Source organism: Heliangelus exortis, chromosome 2 (genome assembly GCF_036169615.1).
Source record: "Heliangelus exortis chromosome 2, bHelExo1.hap1, whole genome shotgun sequence".
Lineage (NCBI taxonomy): Eukaryota > Metazoa > Chordata > Aves > Apodiformes > Trochilidae > Heliangelus > Heliangelus exortis.
In genome coordinates, this window is record NC_092423.1 from 1,765,393 (window position 1) to 1,787,788 (window position 22,396).

At 45.6% G+C, this 22,396-nt stretch overlaps 1 protein-coding gene across 1 annotated transcript in view; it reads left to right on the forward strand.

Annotated features, from left to right (window-relative positions):
- MYL3 (myosin light chain 3) overlaps positions 1 to 5,780 on the forward strand; it is a 45,675-nt gene extending 39,895 nt beyond the window's left edge. Inside the window, 2 exon segments of the mRNA XM_071734524.1 lie at positions 96 to 131; positions 5,477 to 5,780. Coding sequence (XP_071590625.1) covers positions 96 to 124 — 29 coding nt within the window. The 3' untranslated portion in view covers positions 125 to 131; positions 5,477 to 5,780.
- Positions 5,781 to 22,396: the final 16,616 nt, after the last annotated feature.

Below are 22,396 nucleotides of genomic sequence, written 5' to 3' on the forward strand. Positions count from 1 at the left end.
AGGGAATTTAAATAAAAACAAAGCTGAGATAACCAGAATGTTACTGAGTTCAGTGGAAGGGAACTGATGAATGACTCTTTTTCTTTTGTTTTCAGCTTTTGTGAAACACATCATGGCAAACTGAATGCCAGGTGAGTCTCTTCTGTCCTCCTTGCATACCCTAATATTTTAGATTTTTTACCTGAGGTTGTGTGGTTGATTATTCAGAGAGAGTGAACATGCTCAGGGTGCTATAGAAGGAAGAAGGATGAGAAAAAAATAAAAAGTTATCTTCATCCTACCAAGTGCACAGCAAATTGGGGACCTTTCTGCCATTGGCTGCTAAATCTGGATGTCTTTATTTTAGAAGTCCAACATAATACATCCTGAAAGGGGTTGATTTGTGAAGATTAAGTGCTCATTTCTTTATGATTGACTGGAAACTTCAAAGTCTGCACTTTTTTGGTGTGTCCAGTTACAAGTCTCTGCTCCTAGACTCCTCCTGAAAAGGCAAGGAGATAAAAAGTGGGCAAAAAATACAAAGTAAAAATGATACAAACGAGTAAGGTGTGCTTATACCTCTGAACTTACACTTGGAGGATAATTCTTTGCCTTCTATAAATCTGTCTCTCAGCATCTCCTGGCAAATGGGTTGGTTTTTCAGAAAAAAACAACCCAACCATGAGCTTTGTCCTGAATATCTTCTGGTTTCACAGAGCAGTGTTTTTCAGACCACAGTTCCATTAGGGGCACCTCTGGCTTGCCATTGCAAACCAGTTCAACTCCATTTCCAGTAGTTCCTGGTCATCGTTTCCTTTTGTGTTCCTGGAAAAGGTGCCCACTGTGTTCAAGTGGCAGTCACCACGATTTAGCTCCATTCAGCTCCTGAGCAAGGGCTGACCTGAGGCTCAGCCAATTCTCATCTATTCTGCAAAGTATTTGGGAGACTGGGAGCACCAGTGGCTTCCTGCAGGTTTGTTCTGCTTGGTTTGGGTTCTTGGGGTTTGGTTTTTTCCTTTTTTTCCTTTCTTTTTCCTTTTCTCTTTCTTTTTCCTTTTCTTTTTCTTTTTTTCTTTTTCTTTTTCCTTTTCTTTTTCTTTTTCTCCTTCTCTTTCTCTTTTTCCTTTTTTTTTTCGTTTTTCTTTTTCTTTTTCTTTTTTTTTCTTTTTCTTTTTCTTTTTCTTTTTCTTTTTCTTTTTCTTTTTCTTTTTTTTCTTTTTCTTTTTCTTTTTCTTTTTCTTTTTCTTTTTCTTTTTCTTTTTCTTTTTCTTTTTCCTTTTCTTTTTCTTTTTCTTTTTCTTTTTCCTTTTCTTTTTCTTTTTCTTTTTCTTTTTCTTTTTCTTTTTCTTTTTCTTTTTCCTTTTCTTTTTCTTTTTCTTTTTCTTTTTCTTTTTCTTTTTCTTTTTCTTTCTCTTTTTCTTTTTCTTTTCCTTTTTCCTTTTCTTTTCCTTTTTCCTTTTTCTTTTTCTTTCTTTTTTTCTACTTATTTTTCTCTTTTTCTTTTTCTTTTTCCTTTTCTTTTTCTTTTTCTTTTTTTCTACTTCTTTTTCTTTCCCTTTTTCTTTTTCCTTTTCTCTTTCTTTTTCTTTTTTTTTCCTTTTCCTTTTCCTTTTTCTTTTCCTTTTCTTTTTCTTTTTCTTTTCCTCTTTCTCTTTCTCTTTCTCTTTCTCTTTCTCTTTCTCTTTCTCTTTCCTTTTTTTTCTTTTCCTCTTTTCCATTCTTTTTCTTTCTCTCTCTCTCTTTTTCTTTTTCTTTCCTTTTTTTCCTTTCTTTTCTTTTTTCTTCTGCCTTAGTTTATTTTTCTATTCTGTCCTACCCAAGCCTGGCTTTGTTTTGCTTTTGGAGCTGCCATTATCTTAGCCCACTGAGACCTTTCTGCTGTGTGCTGACTTTTGATGATGTTCCCTGGCACCCCAGGGAGAGAATTAAGTAAGAGTCACATCCAGGGCTTTGGGACTTTTGTTCCCAGATGTAATTGAACCAAATGTAAACTATCTATAAAAAGAAAAAAATGGCTTTTTTTTTTTTTTTTCCCCTTTTTATGATCTGCTTTTCTTCCTTAAAGGCACTGAACATGCACTCAGTTTTCCAACACTGGCTCCCAGTTTTTCATTCCAAAAATTTGGATTGCTAATCCCACAGCTAGCATGATCCTCACTTGTTTAGAGATGTTCTCAATCCTTAATACCATCCTAAGACCAATTCCATGGGGAATTCCCATTCTGAGATCAAAAACCTTGGAAAAGTGTTGCCAATGAGCCATGTCCTTCAGGGATGGGATCTTCCACTCCCTGACATGTTGACATGTTTAGGGAAAGACAAGCTCAGGCATTACCCTTGGAAGGGAGATGTCTCTTTGCCACTGAGAATATAACAAAACAAATCCCAAAACACTGGATTTGACCTGAGGGAGGGTCTGGATCTGGGTCTAAAAGCAAAGTAGTGGCTCGTGTTTCTTGGACATTCCCATATGCTGAGAAAATTTAGAGCTGTATCCCTACAGAGAAACTGAATTGTGCTTTTCCCTTTCCCTTTCCTTTTCCCCTCTCTCCTTTCCTCTTTCCTTTTTCCTCTTTCCCCTTTCCCCTTCCCATTTCCCCTTTCCCTGCCCCTTTTCCCTTTTCCCATTGTCCCTTTTCCCCTTCCCTTTTCCCTTTTCTCTTTCCCTTTTTCCCTTTTCCTTTTTCCCCTTTCCCTTTCTCTTTTCCCCTTTCCTTTTCCCCTTTCCACTTTTTCCCCTTTCCCTTTTCCCCTTTCCCTTTTCCCTTCCCATTTCCCCTTCCTGTTTCCCCTTCCTTTTTCCCCTTTCCCTTTTCCCTTCCCATTTCCCCTTCCTGTTTCCCCTTCCTTTTTCCCCTTTCCCCTTTCCTCTTCCCTTTTCCCTTTTTCCTCTTCCCTTTTTCTCTTTTCCCTTTCCCCCTCCCTTTACCTCCTTCCCTTTTTCCTCTTTCCCCTTTCCCCTTCCCATTTCCCCTTTCCCTGTCCCTTTTCTCTTTTCCCATTTCCCCTTTTCCCCTTCCCTTTTCCCTTTTCTCTTTCCCTTTTTCCCTTTTCCCCTTTCCCTTTCCCTTTTCCCTTTTCCTTTTCCCCTTCCCCCTTTCCCCTTCCCCTTCCCCCTCTCCCCTTTCCCCTTTCCCTTTCCCCTTCCCACTTTTTCCCTTTTCCCCTTTCCCCTTCCCCCTTTCCTCTTTCCCATTTCCCCTTTCCTTTTTTTCCCCTTTCTCCTCTCCCTTTTCCCTTCCCATTTCCCCTTCCTTTTTCCCCTTTCCCCTTTCCCCTCCCCTTTTCCCCTTTCCCCTTTCCTTTCCTTTCACTTCTCTTTTGCCTTTTCCCTCTTCCCTTTTTCCCTTTTCCCTTTTCCTCTCCCTTTTCCTCCTTCCCTTTTTCCCTTCCCCTTTCCCTTTATTTCCTGAACAAAGCTCTGTCACTTCCTCCCTACTGACTTTCCTTACCTATAACCTCTCCACTGACTTGTCCCCAGGTTCTAGGCATTATTTACAACCCCGAGTAACCAATCTTCAATCAGTGACTCTTCCACTATTTTTTCCAGCCCCCTCAGGTGCTCTGCAGGACCAGAGCCAACAATTCCCCCTTCACAACAACCACTGCTATAAAACACACCCTGATTTCCTCCACATCTACTCCTTACACCACTCATCAGGAAAGACATGAGCAGCAGGAGACCTTGAGGTTCTTCACAGAGTTGGGAACCTGGCCCCATGACCACTGGAGGATGGAGCAGGGCTATGGGATCCATGTAGTGGACTACATGGACCACCTAGGAAAGGAATTTGATGTCCCAGATCTAGGTTCTTGATATTGTTTGGGATATTCCAGGTGTCTCATTTATTCATGGCCTCATAGATGGGATGGGCAGGCCATGGATAGGCCAGGCAGGGGGTTTTAGGACATCTCAAGTGGCTCTGGGTGTAGGGAAATGGATTGAATCCTGAACTGACGTGAAATCTTAGAATATAACATCAATTTTTGGTCAGTTGACATGGTTTTCCTTGGGTGCCATCAGATAAAAATGCTTACAGGTAGGTGCCTACATGAAATTGGAATATCTCTGTTCCCAGCCCTAAAGGAGGTCCAGTTAGGTGAGGCCCACAGAGTAATTTCCTTCATCTGAAGAAGAGACATGGGTGCAGTGAATCCTTCCCTGCCAATAGAATCATAGAATCATAAAATTGGCTGGGTTGGAAGGGACCTCTGAGACCATCAAATCCAACCCTTGATCCACTCCCCCCGTGGTTCCCAGCCCATGGCACTGAGTGCCACATCCAGGCTCTTCTTTCACTCTCTCCAACTCCCTGAAAGGAGGTTGGAGCCAGGGGGGGGTTGGGCTCTTTTCCCAGGCAACTCTCAGCAAGACAAGAGGGCACAAGAGGTCTCAAGTTGTGCCAGGGGAGGTTTAGGTTGGACACTAGAAAGAATTTCTTTCTGGAGAGGGTGCTCAGGCATTGGAATGGGCTGCCCAGGGAAGGGGTGGATTCTCCATCCCTGGAGATATTTCAAAAGAGCCTGGATGTGGCACTCAGTGCCATGGGCTGGGAACCACGGGGGGAGTGGATCAAGGGTTGGACTTGATGAGCTCTGAGGTCCCTTCCAACCCAGCCAATTCTAGGATTCTTAAAAACCTCCAGGGATGGAGAATCCATCCCCTCCCTGGGCAGCCCATTCCAATGCCTGAGCACCCTCTCTGCAAAGAATTTCTTCCTCATCTCCAACCTAACCCTCCCCTGGCAGAGCTGAAGCCCATGGTCTCCTGTCTGATTGATAGAGCCCAACCCCCCCCTGGCTCCAACCTCCTTTCAGGGAGTTGGAGAGAGTGATGAGGTCTCCCCTGAGCCTCCTCTTCTCCAGCCTCAACACCCCCAGCTCCCTCAGCCCTTCCTCACAGGACTTGTGCTGGATCCCTTCCCAGCCTCCTTGCTCTTCTCTGGACCTGCTCCAGCACCTCAATCTCCTTCCTGAGCTGAGGGGCCCAGAACTGGACACAGAGAAGGACAAATCTCCCACCAATACTATGTCACATTCACCATCCCTCTGGGGATGTTCTGAATGCCCTGGGGCTCTCAGATTGCAGCAGATATTTATGGTTCAGCAACTGAGTCCTGCCTGAAACCTGGATCTGAGCTAAGAGAAAACCCTGGGCTCAAATGTTGCTGATGGGATCCTGACTGCAGATACCAGAGGGATAACAGGAGGAAAAAATCTCTCATATCTTGGGAACAGGCTGCTTTTCTGGAAAGCTGAGTCTTTACCTTGGCTTCACCTCTGCCATGGCTCTGGTACCTCTCCACACCACTGCTTCCCATGGTTTGTTCATCATTTGTCACACTGGGTGTAAGACAACCAAGTTTTTTTTGTCACGTTGCACGACTGCTCCTGGATGTCACTTGAGGCATCTCCAGGCCTCCCTGCCAATTATCTGAATACAGATCCCTTTTTTCTTCTATCTTCCTCTAATACTTGAAATTATCTTCATTTTTAGGACAAGAGAAGTGCCGGGAACCCCAGCTGTTGGATTTGGATTTGGAGGTCTTCTCATTTTTCAGCCCAGATGCCCAGTGCAGAGCTCCCAAAATGTGCTGCCCTGAAAGTTATTTGGAGAAATGGGTTTTGGTTTGTTTTGTTGTGTTTCTTCATGGGAATAGGAGGAGGTTGAATTCCCTCAGGAAATGGAAGAAACTGGAATCTGAACAATGAATACCTGGGCACTGTTAATTTTTTTTTTTTTTTTCTGGTACACAGCAATACAAAATTGTTAAACAATGGATGACTAAATCAATCAAAAATTGTCATTTAGCCTTATCCTTCCCTCCCCTCTTCCTTCCAAAACAACTGGACCTTCCTCTTTGTGCTTTACTGCATTTGTGAAAAAAATAACTGTAAGAGATGAAGGATGAAAAGGAATTCAACCAGTTGTATAAATGTATGCAAGAAAAGAACACTAAAAACAGAATATCTAGCAATTAGTAATAAGCACAACCTTGTTCACATGGTCCTCAGCTTTAGAAGATACCACTGTTAAAATAGAAGATGTAAAAGAAGGAAAAAAACAAAAAAAACCAAAAAAAACCCAAACATGTAAGAGAGGTGGACACAACCTTTGCTAAAATCCCCACAAAGATGACTTCCTGACTTCCCAGTCCAACAGCCTGACCTATGAAACAAGCAAAAAGTGTTTCCCAGTGCAAACTGGGAATTGTTCTAATATTCAGATCTTGGTCCTGTAGCTTTTTGCAGTAAAATGTGGGGTTCTTTGTCACCTGGTTCCATCATTGTTTCTGTGGCTGTGTGCATGAAGGGGGAATGGGAACAAAAACCCTTAGTGGAGGCAAAGGAATGTTGAGAAGGATGAAAAAGCACAGGGATTAAGTTGGGTCATTTTCTGGGGAACAATAATTAGAAAAATAAATTAAAAACCAAAAAGTTGTATCATTTGAGGGTGGAAAAAAAAAAAGGACAAGCTAAAGGCTGGTAGAGTTTGTTAGGAAATGTGAAAAAAATAATAATTTGAATCTGAAACACTCCATTGAAGCAGGAGATATTGTTAAAACAGATAACTTGGAAACTGAGTAGAGGGAAGATAATCAGTGGGACATTGGAATACCAGAATACAAACTATGTAGCAATGACCAAATGGGTCATCCCCTCAAAAAAATTGCTACGAATGAGAGAACCCAAACTATGAAACCACCTAAATACATGAGCTGTAACAAAATGTACCATTGAGTAGCTGGAATGGAAAGGCAGCAGTTAGAGAGCTCAGTGGAGTTTCAGGGTGATGGCAATAATAATAAAATGCTAAGGGATATTCAAAAAGGGCAGAGGGAGGAGTAGAAAGATGCTACTGGAAAAAAAAGGAATGTCTTAGATCCAGCCTGGGCTGACTGTACACAGATGTGTGAAAAAAAAACTTGTCACCATAAATCACTGGTTATGAAGAAATCATTGATAAGGCCACGAGATTAGAAATCAGGTCTGCTCTAGTGTGCCAGAGGAGGACACAAGAAACAGTGCCCAGCAGTGGTCCAGCTGCTCCTCAGGGCTCCTTTTGCTGATTTTCTGTGATCGGTTCCTGAGATTTCATGGAATCATCATGGTTGGAAAAGACCTTTGAGATCATCAAGTCCAACCATCTGTCCTACACCACCTTCACCACTAAATCATCTCCTAAATCACCACTAATCCACTCCTAAATCATCTCCCATCTACACGATTGGGAACACCTCCATGCTTGGCAACTCCACCACCTCCTTGGGCAACCTCTTCCAATGCTTCCCCACTCTTTCAGTGAAGGATTTTTTCTAAATATCCAATCTGAACCTCCCCTTGGTTACAACTTGAACCCATCTTGTCCTATCACAGTCCCTGGGGAGAAGAGGCCAACCCCAGCATCACTCCATCCTCCTTCCAGGGAGTTGTAGAGGACAACAAGGTCTCCCCTCAACCTCCTCTTCTCCAGCCTGAACAGCTCCAGCTCCTTCAGCCTCTCCTCTTAAACCTTGCTTCTAGACCCCTAAATTTCCCCAGTTTCCCTTCTCTCCACCCTCTCCAGCACCCCCATGTCCTTCCCATACTGTGCTGTAATTTCCTAATTTTTCTTGGAGCAAACACCATCTCACAGGAATTTTGCCATCACATGTAAAGATACATTTAGCCCCTCATGATATTGGTTTGAATCAAAGGTGTAGAGCACTTGGACAATGAAGTTCTTTCTCCCTCTCCTGGTGCAATGAATCCCTTGGAGATGGCTCCTGTTTTCTTCAATCTTCAATAAAACCATCACTGGACTGAAGTCAGCTCTTGGATTCAACTGAGGAGCCCACCATGAAGGTTCAGTGCAGAAACTCTCTGCTAGCAGGTACCACCTGAGCCCCTCCTCTTTTTTCCTTCATCACCCTGTTGTTCTGTCACCAAAACTCATCTCTAAATTGGCCACCACACCATGAGTCCTACACGGCCTAGTTTAGGGTCAGACCTCTCCAAATATCCCCCCAAATCAAAGCATGGTTGGTTGTTCTGACTTTTTTTCAGAGATTTGGTTACCACATCAGGTGCAGCTTGAGTAGAGGAGAAATCCCAACCTCTCCAGTGGGCTACCAGCAGCTTTCTTCCTAATTTGCTGTCAGGGTTTAACACTGGCCCAGCAATTAAACTGAGTAACAGAGGCTCTCTATTAATCTCTCTCTCCTCCCTGATAAAGAAAGGAGAGAGAATAAGGGAGAGAGACTGATGGGTTGGAAACTAAACTACACAGCTTTAATGAAACAGGAATGAGAAACAGGAAAAATGATTAAATCTATACAAATCTACAGGAAAATTGATCCCAGGTTCCTCCCTCCTTTCCCCCAATAACTCTCAGGTCACCCCCGAGGCTGCAGGGCAGCCCTGGGAAAGTCCAGGCTGGAATCCTGGGATCAGCAGCAGTTGGGAGCTGGAGGCAGGAACACACAGATTCAGGCTGGGATGGATCAGGAGCACAGGCAGAGGAAGGGATGGAATCCTCCCAGGATGCCGGGTGAAGGAAGGGAAGCAGGAAAGGCAGGAAGGGCAGGCAGCTGGAAGCTGGAAACAGGAAATCTGGCTTGGCCCTTGTGATCCCTCAAATTTATACCGAGGATGAGGTGTATGGGATGGAATACTCTGTTTGGTCAATTCTGGCATCTCTCTTGTCTGTTCCTCCCCAAAGGAGGCTGCAGGTGGGACCTCTTGATTCCTTCTGGAGGGTAAAATGTTCCTCAGAGCTGAGCAGTGTCCTTGGCTCTGCACACCAGGCTCTGGCTGTAACTCTAAACATCGAGTGTGATCAGTCCCAGAGCAGCCACTGACTGAGAAACTTGCTGTTCATTTCAGCAAGTGCAGCTCCTGACAAGAGACTGAGCTGAAAGCAAAAGGACAAGACAGAAAATCCCCTTCATCCTGGCCCAAACCAGGACATTTGCTAAACACAAAAGCCACCACCCTGCTGCTAGGCAGACTCCCAGCAAGGGCTCCCCATGAGGTATTATAAATCCTGCAGAATATTTCACCATATACACCCCAAAACAACATCTGGCCTCACCCATAACTGCAGATGAACCTTTCAAATGGACACATGGGTGGCATTCAACCATCTGCAGAGATGTGACTCCCTCTGCCTTGGGCTTCTGTGCTTATCTCATTGGCTCAGGTGGTTTCTGCACCATGAGGATTACACAGCATTACTGAATTTTAAAGTATTTTTCTTGTTGCTATTATGAAAACCATAGAATGGTCTTGGTGGGAAGGAACCTTCAAGATCACCCCATCCTATCCCTCTTGCCATGGGCACCTCCCACGAGCCCAGGGTGCTCCAAGCCCCATCCAACCTTCAACACTGCCAGGGATGGGGCAGCCACAGCTTCCTTGGGCAACCTGGGCACCCAGGGGCTCAGCACCCTCAAATTCAAGAATTCCTTCCCCATCTCCAACCTCAATCTCCCCTTTCTCTCCAAGTTTTAACCCATTTCCCTTGTCCTCTCCCTACCCCCTGTGTCAGAACCCTGGTTCTGCTTGGATTGCACCCAAACCTTGCTCTGGGTGTGTGCAGCTACACCTGGTCAGATGGATCTCACCCTTGGCTGTCCCACCTCAACCTCCCAGGACCTGGGAAAGGAGGGGAAGGTTTGAAGGAACATTCCCAAACCCTCCTGCACCATCCCTGGGAGAGGAATCCCAGAATCCCAGAGAGGTTTGGGTTGGAAGGGACCTCAAAGCTCATCCAGGGACCTTCTGAGGATCATCAGATCCCAGACTGGTTTGGGTTGGAAGGGGCCTTAAAGCCCCCCCAGTGCCCCCCCTGCCATGGTCAGGGACCCCTCCCCCAGCCCAGGGGGCTCCAAGCCCCATCCAACCTTCAACACTGCCAGGGATGGGGCAGCCACAGCTTCCTTGGGCAACCTGGGCACCCAGGGGCTCAGCACCCTCACTGGGGACCATTTCTTCATCCTCATCAGCTCACAACTATTTTAGGAAACCTTGAAATGCTGGTAGAGCTGCAAGGGAGCAAGCAAGTGAGAGCCAAAGCCCAATGGGCCAAGCACAACCACCAGCCAAGAAGATTCTCATGGTGCAGCACACAGGACAAGCTGGACCCAACAGAATAAATAATAAAAATCAGAGCAGGATAATGAGAGGAGAGGTTTCACCCCAAGTGCATTTCCAGGGCTCCCTGAGGGAGGATCCACAGGTCAGGCCAAGGTGCTGGGTGTGGGAGAAGGTTGGAACTGGGCCCTAAGAAATGGTATCTCTGAATTTTGTTTTTACCAGCACAAGATTCACTCACAAGCAAACTGGACTAACTCAGCAATATCTCCCCCTTCTCTCCACCTCCTCCCTTCCTTCACCCCTAAAATCAAATTAAAAGAAAAAACATCCCATCTAGAGAATGTGTCTTAAAAAAAAAAAATGTGGGCAGGAAAGATGCCAAGTTCCTTGAAGATCTTTTTATAGCAGTAGCATCTGGCTCTTTGGGAGCCTCCCTGGGGAGGTTTGTTGGTGACTTTACATCTGCTGTGGTTAAGTTGCTAATGGACTGACTGTCTGGGCTGCTGCCTGCTCCACTGATTTCATAGTACCCTGCCCTGGTTATTTGAGGGGTTGGAGCCTATTGATTTCTTGCCAGAAATACACATCCCAGCAGTCACTTGCATTGTGACACCAATCATGCAGAAGGGCTTTCAGATGGAGAGAAAAAATTGGCATTTCATTGCCCTCTCCTCAAACCCACCCAAGCCTGGAGTAAGCAGGGAGTGAAATGTGGAGGTTTTTTATTTGTATTTTTTTTTTTTAATCTGGCAGCCAAAAGGAATATGAATACTATAATATTCTTTCCAGTGATGGCCACAAGCAAGTAAACAAGTAAATAAGTCAATAGTTTAATCTGGAGGCCAATTAAAAATGCAAAACATGCATTACCTCCAAGTGACATGTTCTTTTTTTTTTTTTTTTTTTTTTTTTTTTTTGCTTACTCATCTCTCTCAAAGCTATTTTTGAACCTCAACAAATTAATGACTGCTATGGAGGGAAAAATCAAAATGCATCCCACTGCCTTATTTTGAAATGAAACATTTTTTACTCTCTCAACCTTTTCCTCTATGACCAGAATTCCATTTTTCCAGCCAGACCTCTTGTCAAAAATTCCACCTAATTCTAAGCATGAATTTCCTCCATAATAGCATTCCCTAGAGGAGCTACATTTTTTCACACAGCCAGTTTCAGGATTAATTTTTCTCAGCTGAACCACTTGGTGTTTCACAGCTTCTGCTCCCGTCTTCTGAATAATTGGCCCTTAGAAACACTGTTTTTATTCCACTGAGAACAAAATTACCCTCAACAACTGTTTCAGGCTTTTTGAACTTGATCCAGTCTTGTCACCTGCAATAATGGAATGGTTTGGGATGGAAGGGACCTTAAAGATCCTTTATCCCAACCTCCCTTCCATGGGCAGGGACACCTCCCCCAGCCCAGGGTGCTCCAAGCCCCATCCAACCTGGTCTTGAACACTTCCAAGGATGGGGCAGCTGAAGTTTTCTGGGCAACCCAGGCCAGGAGCTCAGCACTCTCAGAGGAAACAATTTTTTCCTAAGATTTCATCTAAATCTCTCCTTTTTCAGCTAGAAACCCTTCCCTCCTCATCCTATCCCTACAGTGCATTCAGCATCAGTCCTGAGCATCACATCTTTTATTCTGCTGCTGGTATGTAAAATAAAAGAACTGAATCATGACACAGGACAGACTGAACTTGCTGACTGTAGGGGTGCTCCAGTCTACAGGATTTAAAGGTGAATGAGCATCATTGGATCATTTCTGTCTCATTTGCCCACTGGTGCTGTAATTGTCTTCATGGAGCTGCAGCATCCGAGGCTCTTTAGGTGCTTTAGAAGCCTACACCTGTCCATTGCCTTGGGAGCAAAGAGTGAAGTGATTCCACTGCTATTAAAATCAGCAGTCTGGGTGCCCTGGGAGAAGAACTAAACCCCACTCCCCACCCAGCAATGTGAAACGGGCAGAGAAAAAAAAAAAAAAAAAAAAAGGCACACCAAAAAATGGGCACCAAAAAGCTGTTGTTTTCTGCACCTCGTAAGCACCAATTTCCTTCATGAAATCCTTGCTTCTGGGATTCATCCCATTCTCCAGGATTCCTTGAAACATCCTGACACATCCCAAAGAGTTCTGTTTGCATATTTCCCAACTCTCAGTATTTGCAATGGGCTGTGGGGTGGAATAAGTCATGGGTTCAACACCTGCTGGAAGGTTTTTAGCCTGCAGCTGACTTGAATTTGGTAAAGGTTGTTTGGTTTTGTTTTTTTTTTTTTCCATTGTCATTTTATTTAAAGGTCTCTTTGGTGGGTGACACTCTAAACTGCAGCCTGGCAGGAGCAGACATGACTAAGCATCATCAGACAACATGTTCCTAAAAACTAAAATTTGCAACAGAAACATCACTCTTGAAGCTTTCAGGGTGATGGGGTGAAACCTCTTCTGCTCCTCGGATCATTCACACTCCTGTGGGAGCATGGATGGGTGGAGGAAAAGTCTGCCTAGATCAGGACAGGAATCCCCAAATCTGTTTTGATTCCTCCACTCAGAACATGCAGTTCAGGGCAGACTTTTGTCCTCTTTTTCTGACCCTAAATTACATCTTTATCACATTTTTCCACAACAAGAACCCTTTTGATCTGCCACAGTTAAGACCCAGTTTGGTCTGGCCTGCAGCTATCCTCCTGCAGCTGGAAGGTTTGAAATGCAGGAGAAGCTTGAAGAGTTGTGTCACATACCTAAAAGATGCTTTCTGGAAGGGCAGTTGCCAAAGGATATTTTTTTTAGGGGCCCTACAGGAAAGAGAGAAAGGACTTTTGACAAGGGCATGGAGTGATAGGATAAGGGGGAATGGTTTCCAGCTGAAGCTCAGGATCTCTGCCTCTGTCAAGTCCTCTTAGAAGACTGTTTCTTTTCTCTGGTTCAGGAATGTAAAATTCCTCCCAGGGGACCCCTCTGTTACCATCCCAAAAATGGAGTTTGGAGAAAAAGAGAGGGGAAAGAGAAGTCAGAGGCACCCATGTGACAGGCAGCAAATCCCAAATATTTCAATAATCCATTACAGCTTCACAGGGATGATGAACAAATCCCAGAATGAAGAGGGGCATTATCAGGAATTATTACTCATCATTCTTTGCTATTAATGTATAAGTTGCTATTAATCATTGTTCTTGTCAAGATTTACCACCATTTCCTGGGATCATGCTGTGCTTGATGCTTGACCAAAACCGAACAAAAAGGCAATTACTTTGCTGTGCCATTTACAGTTTCATTTCTTTCAAAACCACTGTTTTCATCAAACTGCATATTCACTGTGGTTGCCCAGTGACTCATGATGGCTTCAAAGGGAAAAGTGAGCAACTGATAAAAAAATATCACGTTGAGCAGCATTAAAGTGTGCAGGAAATGGATGGAAACTGATAGAGGAAAACTTTTCAAAGTAAAACCCGAATTTTCATGACCTGCTGGGGCCAAACTGTAACTGAAAGGCAAAGAAGTGATTTCACGTTTCTGATTTGGAGAAAGAAGGATGAATTTTAGACTGAGAAGAGTTATCAGCACCCCCATAAACTGGAGTTTTCCTTTCTGACACTTTTCTCTGCACCTCTCCTGCACTCAAGTGACATTCGTGTGACTCACGTTGTCACCAGCCTGCTCAGCAGTGAAGTTGAGGCCACATCAGATGCACGAGTGTTTCATCCCCCAAAGAAATGTTGGCACCAAGGAATCACAGAATCATCAGGACTGGAAAAGCCCCCTGAGATCCTCAATCCCAACCATCAAGCCAACACCACCCTGGCCACCAAACTGTGTCCCCAATTGCCATGTCCACATATTTCTTGAACACCCCCAGGGATGGTGACTCCACCACTGCCCTGGACAATCTGTTCAAGTGTTTGACCACTCAGTAATAATTTTTTTTCCTAATATCCAATCTAAACCTCCCCTGAGAGAAGGCTGGGAACTGCATCATCTCAACTACATGCTCAAAACCCCTGTTTAGGGGGGACAACTGCTCTCTGGTGCCATCCCTCAGGGGACTTTGTCCCTTAGGAACCAGCACCTCTTGTCTCTGAGTACCTGCAGACAGTGGTGACATCAAATACACCTGCTGGGGGGTGATATAAAGAGGGATTTTACCTTCCAGAATGACTGTGAGCCCTGAGCTAAAGGGAAATGGCCCAAAACCATGAGTTAATGCAGTGAACTCTGCTCATGCTTCACATTTCTCCCTTTGTGGGGTGCTATGAAAAAGTTTGAGTGTTTTCTGGTGCAGCTCGGCTCAGAGGACAATTACACAGAGAAGAGAGCTTATTTTTTCTTGGCATGGTGTGTGGACAGTGGTGAAGCTTCTGGATCTAAGATTCCCCCACTATAAACTTGCTTTAAATGGGAGCTGAAGCCTTTCAGATGGGAATGGAACCCAGATGAAGTGTCAGGCTGGTGAATTTAGGAGACAGAGAAGACACTGGCCATGTGCACAGAGGGGGGCAATGCTCTTGGCATCATCTCTGGCTGCTTTTACCTCCTTTTACAAAGGTAAAGAGCAGGAACTTGTTCACCACAGTGCCAGTGAAGGTGGCAGAAAATGGATGGGGAGAGCAGTGAGGGTTGTGTGGTGACACCCCAGTAGTCTTAATTTTGGGGATAGGAGAGAGGACACAGGGTTCATAGGTGCCTCTACAAGTGTGACACCCCCATCAGGAGCTGGTCACCTGGCCCTGTTTCATCACAGAATCAAAGAATGGCTGAGGTTGGAAAGGACCTTGGAGTTCATCTGCTCCAAGCTCCTGCCATGGGATTTTATCTCATCCAGATAAATAATAAGTGAGAGGGGCAATGTATGCCCTGAGGGGCACAGAAATATGTGCCTTTGTCCAGGTGTGTTTATCACAGAATCCCAGACTGTTAAAAGTTGGAAGGGACCTCTGGAGAACATCTCCTCCAACCTCCTTGCCATGGGGACACCTCTCATCCAGCCCAGGTTGCTCCAAGCCTCATCCAACCTGGCCTTGAACACCTCCAGGGAGGGGGCAGCCACAGCTTCTCTGGGCAATCTGTTCCAGAGGCTCAGCACCTTCCTGATGAAGAACTTCTTCCTCAGCTCCAGCCTGAACCTCTTCTCCTGCAGTTTCAATCCATTTCCCCTTGTCCTCTGGCTGGACACTCTGAGGAAAAGTCCCTCTGCAGCCTTCCTGGAGGTTCCCTTCAGGGATTGGGGGGCAGCTCTAAGGTCCCCCTGGAGTCTTCTCTTCTCCAGGCTGAACAATCCCAGCTCCTCAGCCTCTCCTGGGAGCAGAGCTGCTCCATTCCCTGGATCATCTTTGGGGCCTCCTCTGGGCTCATTCCAAGGGCTCTCCATCCTTCTTCTGGTGGGGACACCAGGACTGGATGCAGTATTTGAGGTGGGGTCACCCATGAGCAGAATAGAGGAGAAGAATCACAATTTCATCAAATCAAAGGACTTTTTCTGGAAGGAGAGTAATTATCCTCACAGCTAATTACAGAGAAAGATGCTGTGGTTGCTCAGGGAAACATAGGACACCTGAGACCAGGTTGAACTTCTCCTCCTTGTAACGAAACAGATTGTTTCTGTTAAAAGATGCTCTTCATAATGATAAAGTACTTAAATAAATGGGTTTGGGAGCCTAGAAACATCTGCATTAGGGCACTAACACATCCCATCCAAACCAGCTTCCCATTGTGTTGTTTAGAACAAGGATGATGGATTCAAGTGATTCTTTCCAAGGTCAAAGCTGGAATCTGTTTCAGAGCCAAGGTAAATACTTAAAAAATACTGACTACTGTCCAGACCCTGTTTTTATTGTACACAAACACTGCAAAAAAAAAAAAAAAAAAAATTAAATCAGATAAACGTTAATAAATAATCCTGAAATAACACTGAGGTGCCAAATTCAGCTTCAATGCCCAGTTTGCTGGAAAAGCAAAGATTTGCAATGCAAAACCCCCCAGCAAATGAATGAAAAAATGTGCCACAGGGGACAGGTTTGTCTTGCTAGCAGAGGTCAAAAAAACTGTCTTCAGAAGTTTCAAGGTTAGACTTGGTTCAGAGCATTCAGATTTGTGGGGGGCAAAGTGTTTGCCCTAGGCCGTGTTGGCAAGTTTATGCTGCTCCTGGGCAGAGCTTAAAATACAACCATCAAAAAAGCTAAATAAGGTCCTCTCAGGATGAAAATTCAGCCACAATTTATAGGAATGCACCAGAATAATTTTTTATAGAGCAGCTTTTGCTAACATCACCTTCAAGATCTAAAGAGCTGCTCCTGCTCCTGAGAGCTGCAGGGGAAAAGTGTTGGGTAAAGAAGGGAAGCAAAATCAGAATAATTTTTTTTTTAAATTTTTTGGAATAAAGTCATAAGGGAATGGAGATGATATTGCTGATGTTTCCCTGTGGGGAGGAAGGGATTGCACCAGGTATCTAGAAGCATTAAACTGTTTTGGTTGGAAAAGACCATTATGATCAAGTTCAAATACTGAGCTAGACCCAAGACCACCTCTAAACCAAGGCCCTCAGCACCACATCTACCCAGGTTTGAAAACCCTTCAAAAACCTCTTCTAGTACCCTTTGGGGAAAGAAATTGTTCTTCATACCCAATCTAAATCTCCCATGACACAACCTGAGGCCATTTCCCCTTCTTCTATAAAATGTTCTCTGGGAGGAAAGACCAAAGACCAACAACCCCCCCTTCACTCCAAGCTCGTTTCACAAGAGTTGGAGGGAGTGAGAAGCTCTCCCTTCAGCTTCCTTTTCTCCAGACTGAACCCCCCAGCTCTCTTGGTCATTCCTTGTGCTCCAGACCTCCCCAGGGCACAGCCCCTCAGTGTCCTTCTTGGGATGAGGAACCCAAAACCAAAAAGATGATTAGAAGAGCATCCTGACCAGTGCTGAGTACCACGGGTGCTTTGGGTGCTGGGGGCATGACCTGTAGAATTTCTGGGGCAAGCCAGGAGCAAAGTGTTGCCTATAAAAAGTAAAACATGAATCTGGGTGTATGTCCTGATGCCACTGGAACCCTGCACAGTGGAGACTCAGGAAGTTTGGAAGCTTGGGAATATTTCCTGGGTAAAAAGAGGGCCAGAGGTGAGGTTGGAAGAAGTCCCTCCCTGAAATATTTGCCTGTCCTTAGGGAAATTTTATGCTTGTCTGTCTGGTCATGTCCCCACATCCTTTTCTTTTTTCTTTTCTTCTATTTTCCCCCCCCCCCCCCCCCTTTTTTTTTTCTTTTGTTTGCTTGTTTTTCTCCTCGAGGCCTTTTTGGGAGAGGTCATCTCCTGGGGAGGAAGGGCAGGAGAAGAAAGGTCTGTCTCTTGTTTATGTGATGTCCAGGCTGGGAACAGGCTGAGCATCTTGCTCTCTTGCAAAAAAAAAAATAAATAAACAGCCAAAATGGAGCCAACACATCCCTAATGATGGCACTGGGGAGGTGGTGGGGGAGCATTTTTGGGTGTCTACAGGAGCTGTTGTCTTTGGCTTTGCTGCCCTGTCTCTAAATGCTTCCTGTCTTGCTGAGGTTTTGTGAGTTTATAGAAAATCTGTGTTGGACTTGAGGTTCACCCAGGAAATTCATTCTTGCTGCAGTCAGCAAAAGTGAAGAGAATGAAGCAAAAGGCAGTCTCAGGCTCCCTGCCCAGCAGCCCATCCATCTGGGAAGCCTCCAGAGCATTTTATCCCCAGAGCACTTTCTGGAACAAATGTGTTTTTATGGATTAGAGATGAATTCTTTCTCCATTTTTAATTTAAAGGATGGTGACTCCATCACTGCCCCGGGCAGCCTGCTCCAATGATTGGACATATCTCCAGTAAAGAATTTTTTTAATTAATATGTGATCTAAATATTTCTTCCCTTCCCAAATGAATTTTCACCCAAGGGTGGGGAGCCAGACACAGACAGATGCAAGATTGGTTTCAAAGCCATAGGAAGTCATGCACATGTGAGCATTAGCTCAGATAAATACAAGAGTAGTGGGTGCTGGTGTCCATAATAGGTGTTTCTCCATAATATCTTATTGATAATGACTAAAAATGGGTTCCCTGAAAAAGAGAAGGATGTGCTCACCAAAGAGAAATGTTTGGTGCTGGTGTCTGAGCTGTCATCAGAAACTGATCAGACCCAGCCAGCACGGGGTTAGGAAGGGCAGGTCCTGTCTGACCAACCTGATCTCCTTTTATGATCAGGTGACTGCCTGGTGGATGAGGGGAAGGCTGTGGATGTGGTCTATCTGGACTTCAGCAAGGCCTTTGACACCATCTCCCACAGCATCCTCCTGAGAAAGCTGTCAGCCCACAGCTTGGACAGGGGCATCTGTGCTGGGTTAAGAATTGGCTGGAGGGCCGGGCCCAGAGAGTGGTGCTGAATGGGGCTGCATCAACATGGCGGCCGTGGTGTCCCCCAGGGATCAGTGCTGGGCCCAGTCCTGTTCAATATCTTCATTGATGACTTGGATGAGGGGATTGAGTCCATCATCAGCAAATTTGCTGATGACACCAAGCTGGGGAGAAGTGTTGATCAGCTGGAAGGCAGGAGGGCTCTGCAGAGGGACCTGGACAGACTGGAGAGTTGGGCTGATCCCAAGGGGATGAGGTTCAACATTCCAAGTGCCGGGTCCTGCACTTTGGCCACAACAACCCATGCAGTGCTACAGACTGGGGACAGAGTGGTTGGGGAGCAGCCAGGCAGAAAGGGACCTGGGAGTCTGGATTGCCAGGAAGATGAACATGAGCCAGCAGTGTGCCCAGGTGGCCAAGAAGGCCAATGGCATCCTGGGCTGGCTCAGGAACAGCGTGGCCAGCAGGTCCAAGGAGGTGATTCTGCCCCTGTGCTCAGCCCTGGTGAGGCCACAGCTTGAGTCCTGTGTCCAGTTCTGGGCCCCTCAGTTCAAGAAGGAGATTGAGGTCCTCGAACAGGTCCAAAGGAGGGCAACCAAGCTGGTGAAGGGACTCGAACACAGATCCTATGAGGAGAGGCTGAGGGAGCTGGGGCTGTTCAGCCTGGAGAAGAGGAGGCTCAGGGGAGACCTCATTGCTCTCTACAACTCCCTGAAAGGAGGATGGAGCCAGGCGGGGGTTGGTCTCTTTTCCCAGGCAGCTCTCAGTAAGACAAGAGGACATGGTCTTAAATTGTGCCGGAGGAAGTTCAGATTGGATATTAGAAAGAATTTTTTCACGGAAAGGGTGATCAGACATTGGAACGGGCTGCCTGGGGAGGTGGTGGACTCTTTGTCCCTGGAGACATTTAAAAAGCGACTCGATATGGCACTCAGTGCCATGGTCTAGTGACTGTGGCAGTACTTGTTCAAGGGTTGGACTCGATGATCTCTGAGGTCCCTTCCAACCCAGCCTATTCTATGATTCTATGATTCTATGATCCCCCCCTTCAAACTGCTCATCAAGGAATCCCATCTCCTTTTCAGCCATCACTCTGTGCAGCCATCGAGTGAAACACTCAATAAATTCCTGTGGGAAGGATCTGCCATGGGGTGACAGGGTCTGGAGCACAAATCTGAGGAGGAGAAGCTGAGGAACTGGGGTTGTTCAGCCTGGAGTAAAGGAGGGAGTCTCTAGATCTCCCTGAAAGGAGGTTGGAGCCAGGGGGGGATCAGGCTCTTTTCTCAAGAAAGAAGTGATAGAAAAATGGAAACGGAACCTGCACCAGGAGGTTTAGACTGGAAATGAAGAAAAATTGGGTACGAAGGAAAATTTCTTCATTTAAAAGGGTTGTAGAGTCACCACCCTATAGCAGGCTCATCTCTTTCCCATAAACAGACTTTTCTAACCTTGTGGTCCTCTCTCCCTCTCCATCATTCCCAGGTGGGAGGTGTAGCTGGGCTGGTGGAGCTCAAGTGCTTCAAAGGAGTGGTGGGCACCATCTCCCCAGAGCCCTTCAAGAAGCTTGAGCTCCAGAATGGGGTTTGACAGTGGGACACACAATTTCCTATCTCCCAGGCCCTCTAAAACATCAAGGGAGAAGGTTTGGGAAGGGTCTCTGGAGCACAGAGAGCCTCTTGCCCTGGGCCCCTCTCTGGGGAACAGAGAGTTTTATCCCAATTAAATGAAAGGTGGCTTAAGGCAAGGCTATTTCTTGGGCTTAAATCTGATCCAAACACAACTGGAAATTTCTGCTCTTGAGCTGACAGAGATGTAATTTGGGAGACAATTTCCCAATAGTTTGTTTTTTCTTTTTTTTATTATTTTTTTTCTTTCCCCCCCTCTACTCCTGACACTGCCAGTATCCAGGCCTCCTCCTATTTACTTCTTTTTTCTTTTTAAAGCTCTTGATTTGAGGTTGCAGGGATCCTGAATTTGACAGGGTTTGGTCAAAGTGGATATTTTTTGACTTCTGCATGTGGGCAGAGGGAGTATTTGCCTTACAGACTCCTTTGAATATGACATGAATTGAGCAGTTATCTGGAGCTGGGTCAGAAATCCATTGCCATAAGAGTCCCTTCCTACCTGTGAAGCTTTCTGAAGGTTTCATCTCACTGATATAAATAAAAACCCCAAATACACACAATTATTGACTTAGCTGTGAGTGTAAATTGCTACCATTGAAACTGGTGATTTCTTACTGGCTTTCTTGGACACATATTGACACAAGTCTGAGGGAAACTGGCAGAAGGATGCTGAAAGCCTGTTTGTATTCCTCTCCTCCCTTCCATGTTCTTCCCAGGTTCCATCATAGAACCCCAGAATGGTTTGGGTTGGAAGGGACCTTAAAGCTCATCCAGTTCCAACCCCCTGAATGGGCAGGGAACCCTCCCAAGTCCCATCCAACCTGAGACACTGCCAGGGATGGGGCAGCCACAAAATCCTTGGGCCAGGGGCTCAGCACCTTCAAATTAAAGAATTTTTTTCTCATCTCCAACCTCAATCTCCCCTCTCCAAGTTTTAACCCATTTCCCCTTGTCCTCTCCCTACCCCCTCATGTCCAAAGCCCTCCCCACACAACATGTGTGATGGGAACACACTCAAGAAACCTACACAGCAATGTGAATAATCCACCCCTTGTTGATTCTCTTGTTTCTTTAATCAGTAGAGGAGTTCATAGAATCATGGAATGGTTTGGGTTGGAAGGGACCTCAAAGCTGACTCAGTGCCCCCCCTGCCATGGTCAGGGACCCCTCCCCCAGCCCAGGGGGCTCCAAGCCCCATCCAACCTTCAACACTGCCAGGGATGGGGCAGCCACAGCTTCCTTGGGCAACCTGGGCACCCAGGGGCTCAGCACCCTTAAATTAAAGAATTTCCTCCTAATTTCCAACCTCAATCTCCCCTTTCTCTCCAAGTTTTAACCCATTTCCCTTCTCCTCTCCCTACCCCCCCCGTGTCCAAAGCCCTCCCCCAGCTTTCTTGGAGCCCCTTCAGATATTGGAAGGTTGCTCTGAGCTCACCTGGGAGCCTCCTCTTCTCCAGGATCCTCATTTCCAAGCTTCTGGAGGTTGGGGGTTGATTTAAGGGGCATGCTCATTTTTCTACAATTCTTGATTATCCACTTCTTTTCCAACAAAAGCTGTGGACAATGATTGCAATCAGCACCTGGCTGAACCACAGAGCTGTGATGAGGACGTGCTGAGGCACAGCCCTGCCTGCCACCTAAACCAGAATGACTGTCCCCTCACACAAAAGTGGCAATTTCTGAGAATAACAACCTTTAATGTGCTGCAGAATTCATTTCTCCCACTTGCTAGGGGATGTCAAAGCCCAGAATAAATGGCCTTGGCCAGACTCCTGTGGGACAGCAGGATATAATAGCTGCCATCCAGGATTTGCTGTGGGATTTACGTGAGCAGAAGTCAATGTTTCCTCCCAGGATGGATGCTCTGAATTTATTTTATTGGCATCAGAGAGGTGGACAAGAAGTGTAATCAGCTGGAGTGTGGTTCTTCTCAGCTGAAAGTTTTGCTGATGGGAAGGCAGAAGAGTTATTCCCAACAATCCCCATTTAAGGGGGAAGAAGAGGGATCAGCTCAGCTGCAGGTGTTGCCCCTTCAGACCCTGGGGGTCCATCCAACCCTCAGCAATAATTTAAGAGCTTACTGTGGGCATTTTTTTTCCCCAGAAATACAGGTGGAGAGCCAGAGGCAGCAGCCAGAAGAAGTCATTCCAGCTCATGGTGACCTCTTAGACTCACAGAACCATTTTAGTTGGAAAACACCTTTAAGACCAAGTCCAAACAGTAATCCAGCAGTGCCACCATTAAACCACGTGTCCCAGCACCACATCTGCAGGGGTTTTAAATCCATCCAGTGATGGTGACTCCACTCCAGTCTCAAGCAGCCTCCTCCAGGGCCTGAAAACTCTTTTGGTGAAAAAAAATGTTGATAATACC